Source organism: Arachis stenosperma, chromosome 3 (genome assembly GCF_014773155.1).
Source record: "Arachis stenosperma cultivar V10309 chromosome 3, arast.V10309.gnm1.PFL2, whole genome shotgun sequence".
NCBI classification, from domain to species: domain Eukaryota; kingdom Viridiplantae; phylum Streptophyta; class Magnoliopsida; order Fabales; family Fabaceae; genus Arachis; species Arachis stenosperma.
Genome location: NC_080379.1, coordinates 40,863,983 through 40,883,582, shown reverse-complemented (window position 1 = coordinate 40,883,582; position 19,600 = coordinate 40,863,983). Strand labels below are relative to the sequence as shown.

At 34.4% G+C, this 19,600-nt stretch overlaps 3 protein-coding genes and 1 long non-coding RNA gene across 6 annotated transcripts; all 4 read left to right on the top strand.

Annotated features, from left to right (window-relative positions):
* Positions 1–1,317: 1,317 nt before the first annotated feature.
* On the top strand, positions 1,318–5,101 carry LOC130969889 (carbon catabolite repressor protein 4 homolog 3). 2 transcript variants are annotated; one of them, XR_009081946.1, is made up of 13 exons: positions 1,318–1,750; positions 1,842–2,005; positions 2,087–2,152; positions 2,325–2,377; positions 2,466–2,547; positions 3,092–3,178; positions 3,494–3,586; positions 3,694–3,726; positions 3,885–3,997; positions 4,071–4,179; positions 4,292–4,377; positions 4,458–4,557; positions 4,780–5,101. XR_009081946.1 is itself a non-coding variant. In XM_057895795.1 (13 exons), the coding sequence occupies exons 1-13, from the start codon at positions 1,492–1,494 to the stop codon at positions 4,870–4,872; spliced, it is 1,323 nt and encodes a 440-aa protein (XP_057751778.1). In that variant the 5' UTR covers positions 1,318–1,491; the 3' UTR covers positions 4,873–5,101. The 2 variants fall into 2 exon arrangements, 1 of the variants encoding a protein (XP_057751778.1); XM_057895795.1 differs by having other exon boundaries at positions 4,473–4,557.
* Positions 5,102–6,972: 1,871 nt separating this feature from the next.
* LOC130968016 (uncharacterized) lies at positions 6,973–12,340 on the top strand. 2 transcript variants are annotated; one of them, XM_057893090.1, is made up of 9 exons: positions 6,973–7,393; positions 7,783–7,956; positions 8,225–8,621; positions 8,746–9,017; positions 9,103–9,171; positions 9,666–9,722; positions 10,671–10,723; positions 10,823–10,898; positions 11,012–12,340. In XM_057893090.1, exons 1-9 carry the CDS (start codon positions 7,353–7,355, stop codon positions 11,949–11,951), a joined length of 2,079 nt encoding a protein of 692 aa, XP_057749073.1. In that variant the 5' UTR covers positions 6,973–7,352; the 3' UTR covers positions 11,952–12,340. The 2 variants fall into 2 exon arrangements, with proteins under 2 accessions (XP_057749073.1, XP_057749074.1); XM_057893091.1 differs by lacking the exon at positions 6,973–7,393 and adding an exon at positions 7,434–7,593.
* A 200-nt stretch (positions 12,341–12,540) lies between these two features.
* LOC130969887 (uncharacterized) lies at positions 12,541–13,642 on the top strand. Its single transcript, XR_009081945.1, has 3 exons — positions 12,541–12,859; positions 13,257–13,383; positions 13,528–13,642. It is a non-coding gene; the product is annotated as an uncharacterized LOC130969887 (long non-coding RNA).
* LOC130969886 (uncharacterized) lies at positions 13,638–15,726 on the top strand. The gene is made up of 3 exons (XM_057895793.1): positions 13,638–13,893; positions 14,767–14,860; positions 15,310–15,726. Exons 2-3 carry the CDS (start codon positions 14,780–14,782, stop codon positions 15,553–15,555), a joined length of 327 nt encoding a protein of 108 aa, XP_057751776.1. The 5' UTR covers positions 13,638–13,893; positions 14,767–14,779; the 3' UTR covers positions 15,556–15,726.
* The last annotated feature ends 3,874 nt before the right edge of the window (positions 15,727–19,600 follow it).

The window sequence follows — 19,600 nt, the reverse complement described above, 5'->3', positions numbered from 1 at the left end:
ATTTTTACTAACAATTGATGATGTGAAACGTTAAATAAGAGCATAAATGACATCTAGTAATGAGTGTTTATGGATCAGATCTGATTCTCATATTCGCGGTATGTATCTGAATCTAATTCGAAAATTATAGATATTGATCCGATCCGTATATTAATAGGATGTGATTGCGAATTTCAAGTCGGTATCCGCATATCTGATACGCATATTCACAGATCCACAAAAATAAATAAATAAATAAATATTTTTTTATACTTTATTTCAACTAGCAATTATCATATATGTTGTATTATTTTATTTTTATTATTTAAGAAAAGTATGTTTAATAATATTTTACTTTAAAAGAGTAGAAAGAAAGGATTTTATTGATATTTTTTAATAAAAATAAATTTTTTAAATATTTTTATATTTTACAGATATCTCCGACATTCAATTCGACCCGATCTGCAAACATGCGGATCAGATCGAATTGGATCCAAACTTAAAAACTATGGATATTGAATCCCATCCGACGATTTTAGTGCATATCGGATCGGGATTTTGATTATATTTGATCCAATTTGCGTTCACTCCTATTTAGCATGTCCAATTAGATAGTGATAAAATATTTTTATGAAAATCTATAAATTTAGTCTTTTTTCAAATTATATAAACTCTAATCCCAATATAACCTAGGAATTAAATTGATATATTTTTATAAATATATCCGGTCAGTATCCAATTGAAATTAGGTATCATATATATTGTTATCTATTAGTTAATATTTTACATCATCAATTGTTGATAGAGTGATTGAAAATTAAATCTATTAATTTGTAATCTTTAATTGATAAAATTTTGTACAAACGAATTTGAAAAACAAATTATTTTTTAGAAACTAATTTGACTATTAAACTCCAAATAATAAAATATAAAAAAAGGATAATAATAATTTTAAATTGATTTTTAACATGCCAATGTAAAAGATACATTATGAATTCATGTATTTCTATTTGTAAAATTCAAATACACTTTTCTAAATATGCATTTATCAAGATATAAATATGGTAGATTATGCACGTAAAAAAAAGATAGATTGTGACTTTTGCTCGAGATTTGAAGTGATGAATAAATTAGACTGTCAAAATAGGTCAAATTTGGGTCAATATCTGTTTAAATGAATAGTTTTTTATTCTAAAAAATAAATAGACCAATTCATTTTTTATTGAATTGGCTATAAATAATTCAGACTAATGACTTATAAATAAAACGGTTTAATCGGGCCATCTATTTAACTCATAGTATAGACAGGTCGGTCTGCTCGTTTGAGGGAATAAATCCATAAAATAAATAAATGAAAAAGCATTAACGGTTGGGACTTGGGATTAACAGGGAAAGTAGTAGAGGAGAGAACGTCGAGATTAGATAACGAATTGTGGCGCTAAACTCTGTTTGGGTGTTTGGTTCTCGTTACCTTGCGCTGAATCGGTTGAGTGAACGACGGCACGGCACGTCATGGCCTCCTCTGCGCCTCCCTCTTCCTCCTTCTTCGTCTCTTCCTCTTCCACCACCAAACGCCCTCCCTTTTTCTTTGCACCAACCTCCTTTAAATTCTATGCCCCCACTGCTTCTGATTCTAATTCTTCTTCCTCGTCTTCGTCACTCTCTTCTACTCGTCGGTGGTTCAATCCCCTGCGACGTAGAAAATTTGATCAGCCTCCCCAAATTGAGCGCCACTGGGTTGAGGCTCCTCATCAACCTCTCGCTTCCTCAGGTTAGAGGTTACTTCTTTTCTTTTCCGTAATGAATTGATCAGTAAGTGAGTGAGTAAGTGAGTGATTTCGCTACAATTGCGAATGTTCCAGAAAGGTTCAGTGTGGCTTCTTACAACATACTTGCGGATAGAAACGCTTCTCAGCACAGAGATCTGTATGTAAATGTTCCTTCATATTACGTCAATTGGGATCGTCGTAAGAGAGTTATTTGCAAGGAACTCTTAGGATGGGATACTGACATTATCTGTTTACAAGTAACATCTCCTTCCATTTTTCCTTCTCTTGTTTTCCATTCATATATTCCAATAATACTCCGTATGTTTTATCACTATCAGGAGGTGGACAAGTATATTGAACTCTCAAACATTCTAGTTAAAGCAGGATATACAGGATCGTACAAGGTATTTTTCACTTTAGTGTGGCCTACAATAGTTTTTGCATCAATATATTTTTCTTCCCAGCATGTATATCATCAATATTCATTCGCTAGTACTATAGTAGTAAATCAAAATGTGTAATTATCTTAACTCTTAAGGGTTGTGATACTGATAAGTTGTGCAAATGGAGTTGTAGAGACGCACTGGAGACACAGCTGATGGTTGTGCAATGTTTTGGAAAGCTGATAAGTAATCTATTAATTCCTTACTTTGTTGCTTAGATTAAAATATTGACGGGGTCTAGTATATTCACTTACCCTTTTCTTTTTGGGATCAGGTTCCGATTATTAGAATCAGAGAGCATTCAATTTAAGGACATGGGCCTTCGTGATAATGTTGCTCAACTTTTAGTTTTTGAGGTATTCATTCTTTGATGTCAACTACTTTGTAATGCAAGCATTGGTCCTCTTTGGGGTATTTAGAGTAATGCTTCCACCACAATAGGCTTTTTTTCAACTGGGATAATTGAATGTCTCTGGAGTAGAAGTTTGATGATTTAATGCTGCATGGCCTAGCGTAAAGATATAACAAAGTCACAATTGCCGTTGCATATCTTATATCACTAGTTGTTGGAAACACACAAGAGACTCACATTTATTTCTTTCGTCCGTGTTGCCTTAGGAATACTTGTTAAACACAAGTCTGTGACACTGCTAGAGAGGTAGTGCATAATGTAAATGCTTTACAAATGTGAAATAAATATGAATTCTTTGAAAATTTGATATTTTATGTAGTTTGATCTCTTACATTAGCTTGAACTTAAAAGCAGTGGAAATTGTGAAATTTCGTAATTATCTGCATCTGGATTCTTATTTGCCATCATGTAGCTTTATTGTAAATGTTGGTCTACTGTACGTCCAGTTAGTCATTCTTTGCATATCTAACTTCATCTTGTACAGGCAGATGTGTGAATTTGATTCAAGAAGGCTGCTAGTTGGTAACATCCACGTACTTTATAACCCAAACAGGGGAGAAGTTAAATTAGGCCAAGTAAGTTCCCACTTCCCTTCCCCCTCTGGGAAGTTTATTATATTCTGTAACTTGCTCGAGAATTTATATTTATTTTGATAATGTTTTTGAAATAATTTAGTGGTTAGAGTAGAACCATTAGTATGAAATACAAACGAAAAAGAGCTATCCAAGAAATACCAGATGGAGTAGGCATTTCACCTCATTTTTGACATTCATTATTGATTATTGATTCTTAACTGCTCTCCTCCACTGAAAAAACGTTCACTTGCTCCCCCAGAACTCCATACACTGTTGAAGACTGAGATGTTTGATATTTGATATTTGTTTTTTCAGATTCGGTTTCTCTTAGCAAGAGCAAAGGCTCTCTCAGAGAAATGGGGTAATTCCCCTATTGTGCTAGCTGGTGATTTTAATAGTACTCCTCAGGTGCTGTATTCTGGAAATATTATATTAGATGTAACTTTTCTTTTCATATTGTTTATTCTGTACTTTTGACATAATGATTTCTCATTGTAATTTAAATTCATCAACAGAGTGGAATATACAAGTTTTTATCATCATCTGAGGTGCGTTACTTGAAAATAATTTGTCATATTCACATTATCTTGGCTTGCAAATTCATTATATACTGTCATGTTACCAGACTGATCATGCTTTGAATCTAAACAAGGATTTCAATCTTGAAGAAGCTCACCTGAAATTAGATATGGTTTTCAATTTGCAGCTTAATATTATGTTATATGACAGAAAGGAATTATCTGGACAAAAACGTTGCCGTCCTGCTCAAGTTTTAGGCAAGAAAAAAGAAACTGTTGGTCCGTTTATCTTACTGGATGGGTATTCTTCTACTTCTTTTTTAAGTTTGTGCTATTAGTTATATCAGATGATGCTCATGAGTTATTATTTCCAGATTGTTAAACTGCTGGACAGATGAAGAGGTAAAAGTTGCAACGGGTGATTCTGGGTGTCATTCAGCTGTGCATCCATTGAAGCTGAATAGTTCCTATGCTACAATTGATGTACCTACTCATTATTTTGCAGCCTATTTTGTCTATACATGATTTTTAAGAATCTTTCTGCATTGTTCTCTCATGTCAAGAGAGTTAAAAAAAAAATGATATTCCTTGTCAGGGTTCAACTAGTACACGGGGATTCAACGGTGAACCCTTTGCTACTTCCTATCACTCAAAGTTTCTTGGTACCGTAGATTATTTATGGTAATCAATGTCTTTCCTAAGTTCGTTTAATGATTTTGTATCTAACCTTAATGATGACAGTGCCCTAAGAGTAAGATTAGTTACCCTTGATGTAGGTACTCAGACGGTATTTTACCTACAAAAGTTCTTGATACCGTTTCAATTGGTGATCTTGTGAGGACAGGTGGTCTCCCATGCAAGGTATCACTGCTTGACTTGGTGACTTCTAAACATTCTGATAATTGATTTCATATAGCTGTGTATCAATTAAAACATTTGAAGTGGATGTCAGTACTTCACAAAATTTAAATGATCATCTCCAAACCTCATATTTCTCACTTGAGATTTATTTTTGAACCATGAAAACAAATGTATAAACATAAAAGGTTTCCAATTTAACAGTCTTTTTCTTGATCAATTTAGAAAGTGGGAAGCGACCATTTGGCCTTGGTTTCTGAGTTTTCCTTCTTAGATGCCAACAATGCATCTACAGAAATAGTTGCAGCATCAGCATAACCTAGACTAGATAATGAAGAACAGGACAAGTTGCAGTCATAAGATCGTAGAGAACAGCTCGGCATTGAATGGAATTTTGCTCACCTTATGCATACTGGTTTCTCTAATTTTCTTGGTTTGAAATTAGTTGAATTTGGTTGTAACTAGGTAAAAGTCAAAGATCAAGTCAATGGTAAGAATTATTCACTGTAACACATAATATGCATTCACAATTGAGGAGCTTTCTTTGGTGGAAAAGTATATTTAATTATTTACACTCTGTCCAAGATTCTTTATAAATCTTATGTATTAAAAAATAAATCAATGGGTGAGATAAAAACATTTTTACTATATAAAATAACTTATAATATGCTCATATTAAAATATTTAAAAATACATTTTACTTTAATATACCTATTTTATTTTTCTTCTTTACCCGTTGGCCTCCCTCTTTCTTCTCTTCTTCAGTAACTCATCTTCTTACCTTGCCTGGCACTACATTCTCCCCCTGTCGGTGCCTCTTCCTTTCACCTTTTTCTTTTTAAATCCCTTACCAACTGGAAAACCTCTCCAGCTTGTGGTATCTTTTATTATGTGACAATGATTTTGAAGGAACGATACCTTTTGAGCTTGGAAAACTTTCAAGCTTAAAGCAACTTTTTCTAGGACATGATGCTCTTGGTCTTCTCACAGTTGACAATGGTGGAGGTCTATGATGGCCGTCTAATCTCACCTCCTTAATCATTCTTGATTTAAGTGAGGTGATTAATCTCAACAACGGTTATATTTGGATACAAATTATAGATTGTTACAACTTATAATTTACCGGGTTACACATTTAAGTATTTTTTCATCCAAGTTTTATCTAAATATGTCCAACACCAACAAAAATCACTCTCATTAAAAGAGCATCATTATAAGTGCTCGTCTTCTTTTAAATACACATTTAAGTATTTTTTCTTCTCCCTTTTTGCGCACGCAGATTTTTCTTCTGCTTCTCCTCCTCCTCCTCTCCCTTCTCTTTTTCTTTTCCTCTTCTTTTGTTATTGTCATTACCAACAACACCAACATTTTGCTAATGGATTATGTTTTGTTCACTTAATATTATACAATTGTTTCACTATGAGTAAGTGTTCAGTTTAGGATTTAAGGTTTAGAGTTTAAGATTATGTTTCGAATTTAATTTTATATAATGGATTATGCTTCGTTCATTCAGTACTATACAACTGTATCACCATGAACACGTATTCAGTTCATTATGTAAAAAGTTGTTCGAATTTGAATTTATATAATGGATAATGTTCCATTCGTTTATCACTATATTATTATTTCACCATAATAACATAATCAGTTCATTTCTTTTCTGCACAATTTAAAATTTTTTATCCTCACTTTCTCCTGCTTTTTCACCAAGAGAGAATAAGAAAAAGACAAAAAAAAATACAACAGCATCAACAACAGAAGAATGACCATAGAAAAAATATGTGAAAAAAAAGGAATACGAAAAAGAAGAAGAAAAATGAGGAAGAGAAAAAATGCAAAGAAAAAAGCGAAAAAAAAGACGCTCGTGCGAAGAAGAAGAAGAAGAGGAGAAGAAGCCTAAAGAAATAAGAAAATGAAAAAAAAAAAGCGATATCTAAAATTATTTGAATAAACTTGGATACCAAAATTATTTAGATGTGGAAAATAACTCTAATCTACCTCATCTTCAAAAACTCTACTAAGAAAAGTATATGGGAAATTTCAAATCCAGTTCTTCTTCTTCTCTTCAAAGTGTTGATCTCAAACGAGCATAAAGAAAATAGGATAAAATGGAAGAAATGAAAAAAAAATAAAAATAAAAAGACATTTTATATTATTATTTATATATTTTTATAAAGAGCACTAAAATCCTGCGTTTGGATTTTCCCACCTAAGTCAATGTATATATGTTATATTGTTATCTCACAATGTTATTCTTTACATAATTTTGTTATTGCATATTTGTAGGAAAAGAAAAGGTTATTATTAAAATAGGAATAATAGTATTCATTCTTAATAAATAATGTAACTCTAATTTTTTCTATAATCCAGACCGTCGATAGCAGCAGGAGTCAGTTCCAAAGGGCCAGTTGAGGACACACCTGCCCAAAATATAACAGCCGTTACCATGGATCTGACAGCATCCAATGAGGTCCGTCCACGTGGAATCAGAGGCAGTGCCCACCGCCGACTTAGCCTCTCTCGAAAGCAAGAGAATTTTCCCTCGTAAGCCAAGAGTGTAATGAAATGAATTGAATCGAATCGAATCCTCCTCCCTTGTCGCTATCCTTCGTTGCATTACCCGTCGGGGCAAGGCCAGCATAAAAAAAAAAAAAAAGGGAGAAAAAGGAGGAAAAGAAAAGGAAGATAGGTTGATCAAACTCCAAGGTTTAGGTGCTTATTTGAATTTTGCTTTTGGAATTACATTCCCCAATCTCAACAAGTGCGTCGCCCAAAGAATAATAGAAATTCCATTGAGGATGCAACGTGTTGTTGACAATGCTCTTGCTGTTACTAAAGAGTAAGCAATCGCTTTATTTCTTTGCTGCTAGGTTCTCTTTCTAACCCCTTTCTTATGTTGTTTGTTTGCTAAAAACATTGAAGTGTACATAAAATCTGAAATGAAATGCAGCTCAATTGAATTATGTGTTATTTTATGGGAGGGTTCTTGCATGTCACATTGCTATAAATAAACACGGTTTAAGCTTGTGACCTTGAAAGGTTTGTTTTGCAACCCTTGGCCTTCCCTTATTGTTGATCTTGTTGGGTTGGAACGATGGAGTCATTATTATACTTATTTGTTATATACAGTAATATTGTTACACTGCTTTCTTTTATTTTGTCTGGACTTGTGAATTGTGTGCATACACGGCAGAGTATGAAGAATGGCATTTGAATCTTTTCCTGCAGGTCAGTGAAGACATTCACCTATGAGTGGGTGAACAATATTGTGAGGGTAATCAATGAAGTATCAGCTCTATTGTTGGCATTACTACCGGGAAAGGCTAATATGCTTGAAGGTGTTCAAGGTTGGGAGCTAAGACCAACCTTTCGTGGACCACGATTTCCACGATGGATGGAAAAGTAGGTTTTATTTTTCACTGTAGTATTATATAGTAGTGACTAGTGAATTTCTATGTGATTTTCCATAATCTCTTTATTAAATGACATATGTATATTGCCTTCTTCAGCTTTTGTATATTTATATGCACTTTTTCAATCTATGGCATTCGGGATGCATGGCTTTCTTTGCAATTATAACTCAATAAACATAGTAGTCTGGCATCTTTAATGCTATATGTTGTTCTTGACATTGGTTTTCTTATCCTTTCCTTTGTTTTGTTTATTTTAGTGGTGTGTCCTCATTCAACCAGTTCATTCATGAACTTTCTGTGGATTCTGATGTTTCAAGCGTGGAATATTCATCTGGAGAAGAAGATAGTGATGGATATGAGTCTCCTGAATCTCCCTTATCTCAAAGTTCCAGAGCTTCTAGAGTTAGTGCTACCAATCATGGTAGACATCCGATGCATTGGATGCAGCATATCTGGCTTTGGATTGTGGTGTCTGTAAAATTTTTGCTGGGAGCTCCATTTCATCTAGTTAAGTTAGCTTATTCTGGGGTGTCAAAAGCACTTTCTACCTCCACAAATCAAGACCTTTCACAAGTACCTTCACATAAAAGAGTGCAAAGCCATAAGGACCAAATTATCCACCGAACTACTGATAGGAGACGTGGACTCATCGAGGTTGTGCAACAGTTTCTATCCATATCCATTTGGGTTCTATTTGTTGATTATTTATTTGCATTTTTCATATGAATTAATGTGCAAGAAAAGTTGAATTTCTGATTATTATTATTTTGTCAATCAGGATCTTCATGTAGGCATTGAGATATCCATAGAAGCTGTGTTTGACTTCGTTCACAAGGCAGTACATCTCCTTCTTTCTCCATCAGAAATGTATGAGAAATTAACCAAGTTGTTTTCATCTTGTAAAAATGATAATGATAGTGGTGAAGATACCTCCATCTCTACAACTACACTTGGAGATATTGACCCAACACCTACAGAGGGAAATGCCAGTTCTCGTCAGCCACTGAACACTGATGGCAGGACATGTCAGGATGTCATAACAGAGTTTGGGTAAAGGCTATATTGTGTTTCCATTGCTGCCCTTCTTAAATATGAAAATCCTTCTCATCCCATTCATAATCCTTCTGTGTGACAGGTATCCTTATGAAGCTATTCATCTTGTCACTGCAGATGGATATGTACTTCTTTTAGAAAGAATACCTAGGTAACTGGACCTTAAAAACTTAACCATCTACCCTATTTAATGTTTCTTACCTTGATCTTCCATAGTTAAACTTAAATTCAACATAACATATAGTCTGTTCATCGTGAAGTACTACAGGAATGCAGAAATCAGACATGATATCAATTGACATAATGTTGATCTTTCAACAATTCTAATGTTGTCAGGAATCAATTACATCTGATGTTAATAATGAAATTATTGTGTTTGACATGTGCCCTTTTCTGGTGTACATCTTTCTTTTCAAACACATTTGTGGCTCATTTCTAACATAAGCATATAGCATTTATGGTATCAAAATTTGGAAACATAAAGCATTGAGGTGAAGGATCTTAGGAGGCTGTAATTTAGTGTTATTCTTCCAAAATCTAGATATATTGACAAATTGATTACAAAAATGGACAATATGGAAGTTGTGTTGTTTTTTTAACTTGTTTCATTGTGTAGTATTTGATGCCTAGAATTTGACTTAACAGGCGAGATGCAAGAAAAGCTGTTTATCTTCAGCATGGGATTTTGGATTCGTCAATGGGGTGGGTGATATTTTTGTCTCTATGTTGCTTTTTTCTAATTTAATTCTATGATTAAATTTACTTTTTGTGAAATGAGTAAATGCTCGAATTGGTCCCTCAAAATTCACACGAGGGTCAAATTGGTCTCCTAAATTTCCGTTCAATCAAATGGCATGAAGGAAAAAAAGTGGTCTAAGGACTAACATGATGCATGTTAGTTAATTTGGGGGCCCAATTTGACTTATGTCTGAAATTTGAGAGACTGATTTGAGCATTTACTCTTTGAGCATTTACTCTTTGTGAAATGTAAAAAATTGTATGGCATGTTGTTGCTTGAAAATTTTGCATGTGTGGTTGCTTGTGTGTTTAGTATTCAACTTAATTGTTTTTCTGAAGTTGGTTTTCTGTTGTATCTTGAGCGCCATTGAGGGCAGCAGGTTTCATACTCTTCTTAGTTAGTTGGATAGAATACATATAAGTGGAATTGGGATCTACTGTATTTATATAAGTTTAGAAAGCTTTGTGCTAGAAGTAAGCACTTGTTGGGTCAGATGAAAGCTCCTGATTCTTTTCTCCTAGCTACTGAGGTCATCAATACAAGCCTTAACATCATCTAAGCTAATACTCAATGCGGCCCTGTCTGTGTGTTTTGACTGTGTCAAGTTGTGTAAGGATTGACAAGCTTCACTGTTTTACTTTTATGTTCCTCCTTACACCTTCATTTATATCTCACTTTTTTTTTTTTTTAAAAAAAAGCCTTTTATTATTTAGTTGCTTGATGGCAGAATAGTCCTGTTTTGGCCATGATGTTAGGACCCAAATTTCTGTTATTTATAAGATTGTTGTTCAATTGCTTGGATGCCAGAATACTCCTGTTCTGGCCATGATTTTAGGACCTTAGTTACAATATCTTTTCAATAAGGCCCCAAAAATTTGGGGTATTCTAATAAGTTAGACTTTTTGTTTCAGCTGGGTATCTAATGGTGTTGTTGGCTCTCCAGCTTTTGCAGCTTATGATAAAGGTTTGTTATGTTTGTCCTGATAATTTGGGCTCTTAAAGAACATATCTGGTTTTAGAATTACTAGAGATATAAATTCTTTTAAAATAAATAACATTTCAGGTTATGATGTATTTCTGGGAAATTTCCGCGGTTTGGTTTCTAGGGAGCATCGCAACAAGAACATCTCCTCACGTCAGTAAGTCCTTAACTTAAATTGTTATTAATGCCTGATACAATCTAGCTTCATAATATATTGATTATGCCATTACTCAATTGACAATATTGTACTCAAATTGATATACTGCACAGGTATTGGCAATACTCCATCAACGAGCATGGAACTCAGGATATTCCTGCTATGATTGAAAAAATCCATGAAGTAAAAACTGCAGAATTGAAGCTTAGTAAACCTGATATCGAGGAGGAAGCTAATGATGATCAAGCTTACAAGCTTTGTGCAGTTTGCCATAGTTTGGGAGGAGCTGCCATTTTGATGTATGTTGTTACATGTAGGTTAGCACAGAAGCCCCATAGACTTTCAAGATTGGTTTTGTTATCACCTGCCGGTTTTCATCATGAGTCTAACCTGATATTTAAAGTGGTAGAGAATGTGGTTTTGATGGTTCCTAGTTTGTCTCGTATCTTCCCAGCCTTCTATATACCGACCAGATTTTTTCGCATGCTCTTCAACAAGTTAGCTCGAGACCTGCAAAACTTACCTGCCGTTGGAGGACTGGTTCAAACTTTAATGGGTTATGTTGTTGATGGGGACAGCTCAAATTGGGTTGGAGTTCTAGGACTACCACACTACAACATGAATGACATGCCAGGAATATCTTTCAATGTTGCTATACATCTTGCACAGATAAAGCGTACAAAAAGGTTTAGAATGTTTGATTATGGGAGTGCAGATGCTAATATGGAGGTGTATGGTTCACCTGAGCCATTGGACTTGGGTGAACACTACGGCCTCATCGACATTCCTGTTGATCTGGTTGCTGGGCAAAAAGACCACATTATACGACCTTCAATGATTAAGAGACACTATAAATTGATGAAGGATGCCGGGGTGAATGTGTCATATATTGAGTTTGAATATGCTCATTTGGACTTCACCTTCTCCCACCATGAGGAACTTTTGTCATACGTTATGTCACGTTTGCTGCTGTCGGAGCCAAATCCGAAACATCAAGTAAACAAAAAAGCGTTAAGGTTAAGGAGGAAACAACAGCTTTCACCTAGTGGGTAGAATATGTTAAATTCTACTCGCACTCATCTCTTCCTGAAGTACCTGATGCGGCTATGCACGTGTGATACAGAGTTGCTCTATGATCTCCTCCTTCAATGTTATCCTTTTGTGGTTTAGATTTTTTTTTTTATAGACCTTGTAAAAACGTGCGAGTCTAGATTGTAAAATAGTGTTTTACCATCTGATTACTGCAAAGGCCTCACAGAAAGTATATATGTGTCTTTCCGCCGATAAAATGTATACTGTTCTTGTATGCTGGTATCACTATAGGCTTGTGAAAAGGTGTCACTTGTATATATGTGTATTTCCCCCTCAAGATTTCTTAGGTACACATCATAGAATGAGATTTGAATATAAGATTTTTATACATAATTTCAAATTCTTTATTATTAGACTATTAAGATATAATATTGGTTTAATTATTTTGTACGTTTATTTCATCAAATTTTTATTTAAATTCTTACCGTTTAAATGCTTGTTATTTAATTTGTTATTTCTAATATTATCTTTAAAAACTGGCAATAATTCAAAAAACGGTGGACTTTAAACCCCTACTAGAAAAACACTGGTGGTGGTGGGTAGTAAAAAACGGTTAATTGAAAACGACGTTAAAAACATAAAAACAAGAGAGTAAATTGCAAACCATTGAACTAAACAGTGAGAAACCCTAGCCTCTAATCCTCCGTTCTCCGTCTCTTCTTCTCTGTTCTTTTCGCCGCCGGTTCTGCTCTCCCAGTCACCGCCGGTTCTGCTCTCTCCCAGTCGCCTCCTGTCTTGTTCTGCTGCTGTGTCTTCGTGGTTTTCTGTAGTTTTGCTGCGCTGTCTTGCTCTAGTTCTTGCCTCCGCTGTCTTTGTCCGCTTTTGGTTCGCTGGGTGCGCTCTTGGTAGATCTCCGGAGGTGCGACTGTGTGAGTTCCGCATTTCTGCTTCCTCCTCTTCTGTTGTTTTCTTTCTTTTTCTTCGCTTCTTCTCCCCTCCTTTTGTTTCTTTTTTGCTGTTTTGTTTTTATTTTTTCTGCAGTTATGCGATTTTTAATTCTGCGGTTCTGACCATATTCCAGTAAATTTTATTGTCTAATTACCTTAGCTTTTTTATTTATATTGATGTTCAAAGCAATGTTGTTGATGTGAATATTAGTGTTATTGTTGCTAGCACGCTGTTGCCACTACAACCTTAGGAAATGATGTTATTGTTGTTCTTGTTGGTACGATAATTAGTGTTCAATCCTGTTAAATCCATTGAAACACTGATCAATCGATTGGGCCAGTAAACCTCTGACTATAGTGTGACCGATTCACTGTACAGTCCGATTTTAAAAACAATGAGGGCCGCTGCTTCTCAGAGATGGGGCTACTTTCGAATCATTGCTGGTACAATCATAGGAGGCGTCATCGGATTCTATTTTATGCACCGCATGGAAAATAATTATAAGGTTGCCACTCTGTTCTTTCCTTCATTAACTTCTTGGTTTTGGAAGGTGTACTCATTGTTAATTTAGGTTCAGTAACATAATTTGAAGTCCTTTAGTTTCCTTTTTCCTCTTAGAAATTTGTAAATTTATAATATGTGATTGCAGGAGAAGATGAATGAAAGATTGAGAAATTATGAAGCTGAATTGAAGAGGAAGAAGCAGGAGAGATTGGATGAGTTTGACGAATCATCATAGTCTTCAACTCATTGGGCTGTCTGCGCGACTTTTCCCTATGAGTTACTCATCGTGGAAGTTGTTTCTCAACTTGATCAAAGTGCATAAACAATGGGCAATGGCTTTACATCATTGAATTCGGTGCTTCAATAAACCTAAGCTTGTAGGGTTTTATAGATACCTTCAAAGTTGAGTTATGAAAACGTTTTGCTTCTTTGAAACAACATCCACTAGACCAATCAACCAGAGCTTTGTTCTGAAATGAGTGTGATCTTTCAGTACGCTTCGAGCTGAATGGTGATCACTACCTTATTGATACATTTATTAATATAAAAATGATATCTAGTTTGTTGCATAAATAAACCTAACTTTTGGGTGAAATTAGAAAGCCCCTTTGATAACTATAATTACTAAAAATTCAACGTTGCATGACTCACCTAATTTCAAAGGTTATAAAGTATACCCGAAGAAAAAGTAAAAATATATTTTCCTTGAGAAAATGATAAATTAATATCTGACTGATATTTATATCTCAAAGAATTTACAAATATATTTAAATTTCTTATCTCTTCTAAATTTGGACACGTCAATCTTTGGATCTAATTTGTTTCATTTTGAAAATTCTTTTACGTGTGTATTTATATTAACCAAGTTATTACAACAGATTAACATCTGATTTTTCTGTTGGATTATTCAAGTGAACATGAGGGATTAATATGTCTATATTTTAAAAAAAATCAAGGATTTAAATATATTTTCAAATCTGAGGTCTCAAATATCCGCATATCACAAGGTCAAGAATCTATTTGTACTTTCTCATTTTCTTTTTTATAAGCATGACCTTGGATTTTATTTTAAATAAATAAAATAAATATTTTATTTACCAATATAGGTAATTTGGGATGTTTTTATGAATTTACATTCTATGTAAACGAGATATGACACGTCACAAAGTCCACGTGTCCTGTTTGCACACGTGTTACGACACGTAACATATATTGTTTATAGTATAAACTAGATATGTACAGTCTTATTTCGTTTACACTATAAACGAGATAAGATTAAAACACGCCTATATAAGTAACTTGTTTAGAGCGTCTCAATTGCCACTTTTCTTCCCCCTTAACCTTCATTTCTCTTTTTGTCGGATGTTTTCTTGATATTTTTTAGATACTCGGATGTTATGGCGAGCGCAGATGCACGGAACGATGACATCAACCGCTTGAATGCGACTTGGCACATTGTGGAAACAATCGACTTCCAGGTTAGGGTTGTTTTTATTTTTCAAATAAGTAAGCTTATGATTATAGTTAGGGTACTTTTATAAATTTAATGTTGTTATACATGAGTAAAATAGATTATGTTTTGGTAACATAAAATATGTTAATTGGCATGTTATTAACATTTGTTAGGTGTGGAATGTATTGTTAGTAAAAGTTAATTAATTTAATTTAATTTATTAATTGTTTATTACGTTTTCTTATTTTTTGAATTCGAATTTTATATTTTTAATTTTAATGTTGAATATACTAGAGAACTTGTTTTACTGGATATTTGTTGCAATGATATTTGATAAATTTTTTATGTTTAATTTTTAAAGTTAATTATTCTAAAATGTGAAATAATTATTTATTATTATTTTTATCCTTTTATTTCGAAATAAAAATCTTATCGAAATAGCTTTGTTATTGAAATATTTTTATCTTTTAACAGAGGTCACGCCTACTACTCCCTAAGCGAGTGAGCCACACTCTTGCACCACCAGATGCCATTCTCCCTTATTTAAGGAATGCTGACTTCGGCAACATGGTGCAGCTCAAGAATTTTGTCTTTGGCAACTCCCTAATTATTGCATTCGTGAAGTGTTGGCGTCTGGAGACCAACATTTTCCACCTGCCTTGGGGTGAGTGCAAGACGTTGCGTACCATCTTGGGTTACACACTCACGGAGAGCCAGTGAGTGGGTGCTTACGTGATTTTCACATATAGTACCAGCATCCGACTTGGAAGTGGGTAGAGGAGTTCTTTGGTGCCAGGAATAGTGACTCTACAACTGATAGACTGGACTGTATAAGGGGTAGGATGATATTACAAATGAAGTTGCTATCCAACTGTCGATGATATTGAGACATAATAGGGATAAACAGGTGTGCACACCTCTAAATTTATGTATCTCTCAAACAAAATAAAAAATATATGGTAGGCATTTATAACCAAAATAATCATGATAAATAAGAATATATACCACAATTAAACTTGACCTCACCAATATCTGAAATTCTGTCAGAGGGTGACACGGAGACTCCAATGACATCCTACTACCTTTTGCATGCAATGCACATGGTACTTTAATCGATCCGACTCCACGAATCGGTACTCATCACTTCTAAAGAGGTTGTAATTCTTCACACCTTGCAATACTACCTATCTACTTTTGAATCTGTGGCCAATCCTAAACTCCACATCACCGTCTATGTTGTAATCATCTCCACCTATATTGAAAAATGAAGTTTTCTAGTACACCGTGTCCAAATTCAATGTATGATAGTGACTACAACTGATAAGGTCGGAATTGGTTGTAGGGCAGGTAGAAGATACCGAACTGGTGCTTTCACCGGAGTCTCCGATACAAACTCTCCCTCATCATCATCCTCAAAAGAACCACTACTGTTGATATCGGTAACATACTCCTCATCGGACTCCTTACCATCCACGTTCATGTCTACCACTAGACTAGCACAGTACAACAGTGGTGGTGCAAGAGATGGATCATCGTAGACAATATTCAAATGACCAGATCCATCATTACCAACATCACCAACTCCCGCAGAAAAGCTCCATCACTTGTTCTGCCATGATTCTCCCGTTGATGTCAAACATGAGGTGCACATGCTCATCGACATGGAGTCAAAATAGACGAAACCGAAAATTTTTATTTTTCATCGATGCTAACAACCTATACCAAATTCTTCCAACCTCATTTGTTCTGCTAGCACTGATGTTTCTCAATAATAGACTCTTTAGTTCAGATAAACAATTTACTCTCTGAGTATGCAACAGAATGGGATTATCACACTCAAATATCATCCATGTCACTGTTTCTCATATGACAATTGGGCTACACACTTACAATTACATATCCACTACTACTAGATACTTTTTCTTAAGTCTTGGAATAAAAACGGAGGAGAAGAAGAAGTTAAATATTTGTGGAGAACACAGATGGTTGCAGATTCTTTTATAGCTACTCGAAATTTGTCGTACTATATATTGTTTATAGTAAAAACGTCATAACTTTTTGTTTATCTCATTTACAGTATAAACAAAATAAGTGAGTGTATATCTCATTTACATTGTAAACAAGATACATGTTCATCATTATCTCCCACATATCACATTTACAAACGTGATACGTAGACTTCATGACGTGTCTTATCTCGTTTTTAATGCAAATCAATAAAAATGCTCTAAATTACCTATATTAATAAATAAAATATTTATTTTATTTATTTTAAGAAAATCCTTATGGCCTCATAATTTACATCACTCGTAACTTAAACATCAATTTTTTTTTATCCAAACCTAAAAAAGGATTTGCTGTACGATTAAAATTGAAAAGATATAACCAAGTTTAATCGTGTATAATTTATTCATTTATACTTGCTATATTTTTAAACTATTTTTAGCTTTTAATGGTATCTTTTAATTTAGTAAGTCAAAGATTAATTCGTCATAAATCGAAACTCTATTAAATATTTGTCTTTAGCCAATAAATTACTATATACATAAGACTGAATTCGAACACACAATTAGCTTAATTACGAGACAAACTTAATCACAAGGCAAACTGCATGGTTGAAGAGCTCGCCTACTCTTTGGACGAACTACAAGTAATATCCAAAAAAAATATTCACATTTTTGTAAATAATATTTTAATTTTTTGTTGGAAATAATGAATTTTTTTAACTTATAAAAGACATGGATAAAAGAAGGGTTTGTGTTAGGTCTTCGACAGCCAAAATAAAAACTTAATCGAATCATCATAACATGGATCAACGTTATTGATCTAAAACTAGGTCGTTACCCGTAAGCAACGTGCTGCATGGCTCGCGTACAGTATCAAATGAGTAAGAGTCACTGCATCAATGTCCGGGCATAGTGTTAAATGAGCAACGGTCACCGCGTTTCCATGAACGGATGAGGGTAAATAAGCTTGTTCATAAAGAAAATGTAAAGATAAAGGTCAGAGCGACAGAAGTTTAAGATTTGGGATATGGGACATATGCACTCTAACAAGAAAATTCATGGAAGTGGTAGATACCATGACAAGGAGGAAGATTAACATCACATGTCTACAAGAAACAAAATGGGTTGGAGCAAAGGCTAGGAAGTTGGATATCTCTGAGTTCAAACTTTGGTATACAGAAAAGGTGAAGAATAGGAATGTGGTAGGTATGATCGTGGATAAACAGTGGAAGAAGAACGTAGTGGATGTCAAAATGGTGGGTGATCAAATCATCTCTATCAAACTTATGGTGAAAGGAGGTACTTTTCATGTGATTAGCGCCTATGCACCATAAGGGGTCAGACGAGCAACACAAGATAAAATTTTAGGAGGATCTAGAGAGTTTGGTCCAAGACATACTTTCGAGGGATAAGATTTTCTTAAGAGGAGATTCAAATGGCCATCTTGGAAGAGAAGTGACTGGGTATGAAAGTATTCATGGAGGCCATGATTTTGGGATAGTCAATACCGAAAGTAAAACTATTTTGGATTTTTTCTCAACTTTTGACCTTCTCATCACAAAATACATGTTTTAAAAAGAGAGACGAATATTTTATAACCTATAGGAGTGGCATGACAAGCTCTCAAATCGACTTCTTTTTGTTGAGGAGAATCAACTGAAAATTTTGTATTAATTGTAAAATTATTCCAAGCGAGAGTTTAACAACACAACATAGGAAAGATGGAAATTGAGAAAAAATTGTGAAAATTGAGAAAAAGACATCATACGAAGAACTCAAGGACGGGGTAGTGGCAGATGAAAGGTGGAACTAAGAAGCTTCTTAAGATGGGTAAGAGAAGAGGCAAAGTGGAAAGGGGATGGAAGCGTAGAGAAGATGTGGAAGAAGATAGCAGAAGTTATTAGAAGAATAGCAAAAGAATATTTCTAGAGGGATAGGACCAAGAGACAAGTAGTTCTAGTGGTGGAATGTGAGTGTACAAGAAAAGATAAAGACAAAAAGAGAGTATTTTAAAGAGTGGTCTTTGTACCGCAATGCAGATAATTGAGAAAAATATAAGGCAACTAAAAAAGAGACAAAAGTGGTAGTAAGTGAAGCAAGAACAATAGCATATGAAGGTCTTTACCAATCTTTAGGTACGAAAGAATGAGAAGAAGGTATATATAGAATCGTGAAAGAAGAACAAAAAATTTGGATCATGTTAAGTGCATAAAGGATAAAGAAGGTGAAGTTTTGGCTCAAGATGAGAAGATCATGAAAGGTGAAAGAACTATTTCTACGAGTTATTTAATGAAGGACAGAAGACTCTTCCGAGCCTTGGTCGGGTATGCACGAGGGAAGAAGATCAAAACTTCGATTACTATGAAAGGATTTGAGACTTCGAGGTAAAAGAAACTCTAAAGCAGATGAAAAATGGCAGGGCAGTATGACACGATAATATTCTCATTGAAATTTGGAAGGGTCATAGAGAGAAAGGCATCAGTTAGTTAACCAAGCTTTTTAATGAGATTTTAAGGTCAAAGAAGATGTCAGATGAGTAGAGAAAGAGCATCCTAGTGCCTATCTACAAGAATAAAGGGATATACAGAGTTGCGAAAACTATAGAGGGATCAAACTCATGAGCCATACTATAAAGTTATGGGAAATGGTGATAGAACGGAGGTTGAGACAAGAGACATAAGTAACAGAGAACCAATTTGATTTTATACCAAGTAGATCTACCATTGGGAGAGGTATCATAGTAATAATAGGGTTCTACA